A 2,235-nucleotide genomic window follows, 5' to 3' on the forward strand; every position below is an offset into this window, starting at 1 on the left:
AAAAAAAGAAAGTAAGAGAAGAAGCATACTCAGTTATATTTTCTCTGCTTATGGCCACAGCAAGTTCCTGCAGTTGGTGGGTAAGCTTATCCAAAAGATTCTGTTCCTCTTCTTTCCTCTGATTATAGTTCCCAATAGGTGCAGGTTCATCGGCCTATGAAGGAATATAGGTCTATTTCATTGAAAAATTAACTTCAGTTTCCTATTATATTTATTTTAAAAGAATAACAGTGAAAAACTCCAATAAGTCCTATAGGACAAAATAAATATCAATGTGAGATTACACCTACCTAAGGGAAATAAATAAGATTTAAAAGAAATGCAGATTGAGCTGGAATGCCAACCAAATGAAAAAGTAAAATTATACCACTTGTCTGTTTCTGTTTTGTTTTCTTACTAAGTATCGCAGATCCTCCATAGTCAGTAAGGTATAGGTTCTGGCAGAGGATTGGCTTTAGGGACAAAAAGACAGGTGTCAATCCCAAGTTCTGCCATTTATAGACAGAGAAACATGGTTGCTTTACCTTTGAGAGCCTCAGTTTTCTCATCCGTGAAACATAAATAATTAGGTTTTCAAACTTAGGGTTATTCTGCCTCCCACGCTGAAAACTTCAGCGCGTTACTGAAGAAATGCAGAAGAGATGTTCAGTAACCATTTATCTCAGATGCAGGAAAGAGGATTCACAAATGGGCTGGGAGATGACTTTCAGATGCTTTGTATTTTAAATGCTCTGTGGGTCTCTGGTCCTAGACACCTAGTTAAAGCTCACTTTCATGTGAAAAAAGTCCTGAAGGGATCATCAAAGGTAAATTGTCCTTCTACTCTAAGTGCTGTGTGTGTGGCCCTGGGCAACTAGCTGAAGCTCAGGCTCATATAAAAAAAAATTCCTGAAGGGATTGCAAAGGGTAAAATGCTCGTTCCTTCTATTTCTGCATAGTCATTGATATCGGAGCTGCCATGTGATACAAGAGATTTCTTTGCTACTTACTCTCAGGGCCAGATTATGTACTCTCTTCCCACAATGGAATTAAAATAAAAACAATTCTAAACTGTAAAACATAAAACTTATACAATGCAAAAATAAAAATAGCTTATTCTGGATTGTCTGAGTCCTCAGTGCTGGGTCAGCTCATCAAAGATGAACTTTTTTTGGTATTCAGAGCCCTGGCTTTTCTGCTCTGAAGTACATGCTTTGTAAGCCTATTGGGCAAGTCAGCTCTGACTGCCCTTAGACGTTATCATAACGCAAACCTGGGAACTTACTGGATCGAATTAATTTCCACTTAATGAAAAATATTTGTATAAGAAGAGATTTTTGGTAATATGATTAACAGTAATACTTACTTTGCTTAATTTTTGAAGAGTATTTTTATTTTCATCTACTGCCTGTTTTAACTGGATACATCTAAATTTTAAAAAGGAAAGAAAATATATTGATTTCTACTGTTAGAACCAGAAAGCTATTTTATAAAATCGTTCACAGTCTTTGAGTAGGTAAGGCAATTAGCTATTGCATGAAGATGCTTTTCCACCCATTGGCTAAGATGATCCTCAGAGCCAAACTCTAAGGTATACGGACATGATACTCAAGGCTCAGAAACCTTCAGTAACTCTGTGCAGCAGTCTCCCATCTCTAAAATAAGGAAGAACACTGGACTTTAAAATGCTTCTCCACCTCTAAAATTCCATAAATTTAGGAACTAGTCACAGAGACACAACTAATGATAATAACAGCTAAAATGTATTGTGTGCCAAGCATACTGTTAAGCAGTTTACAAGCATCACCTCACTTAAGTCTCATAACAATTCTCACCCCAGTTGAAGAAAGTAAGGTACTAGAAAGTGTCCAAGGTCACAGAGCTAGTCACCGGCAGCATAACAACGCAAAGGCAGTTTAGGATTCTATAGCCAGCCCCTTCCCACCACAGCAGAATCCCCTTTTGAAGTTGGCCTGTCCAGACAGGTACAGTGTTCAGTTAATCCACAGACAGCTCATATAATGTAGCATAAGTCTTAGACACCCAAATAAGTAGTACGAAAACAACCAAAAATGGGTTATAGCTAATGACAGATTTTTTAAAAATCCAATCCTTTTTCAGATTTGGAACCCTGGATTTTTTTTAAGTCATTTTTAAAAAAATGCTGTTTGAGTAGTTTCTTTTTTTTTCCTGATAGATGTGAGTGAAATGAAATAAAGCAGTGAAAGGGGGGTCAAAAATCCTTTATGAAAAGTG

The 2,235-nt window shown here is 36.8% G+C and overlaps 1 protein-coding gene across 1 annotated transcript in view; it reads right to left on the reverse strand.

Moving 5' to 3' along the window:
- NPHP1 (nephronophthisis 1 (juvenile)) overlaps positions 1 to 2,235 on the reverse strand; it is a 58,178-nt gene that overhangs the window by 47,549 nt on the left and 8,394 nt on the right. Inside the window, exons 3-4 of the mRNA XM_008587538.1 lie at positions 1,346 to 1,406; positions 30 to 154 (exon numbers count right to left, since the gene is read on the reverse strand). Of these exons, the coding sequence (XP_008585760.1) occupies positions 30 to 154; positions 1,346 to 1,406 (186 nt within the window). The remainder of the gene's footprint in view (positions 1 to 29; positions 155 to 1,345; positions 1,407 to 2,235) is intronic.

Source organism: Galeopterus variegatus, unplaced genomic scaffold (assembly GCF_000696425.1).
Source record: "Galeopterus variegatus unplaced genomic scaffold, G_variegatus-3.0.2 Scaffold4420, whole genome shotgun sequence".
NCBI lineage: Eukaryota > Metazoa > Chordata > Mammalia > Dermoptera > Cynocephalidae > Galeopterus > Galeopterus variegatus.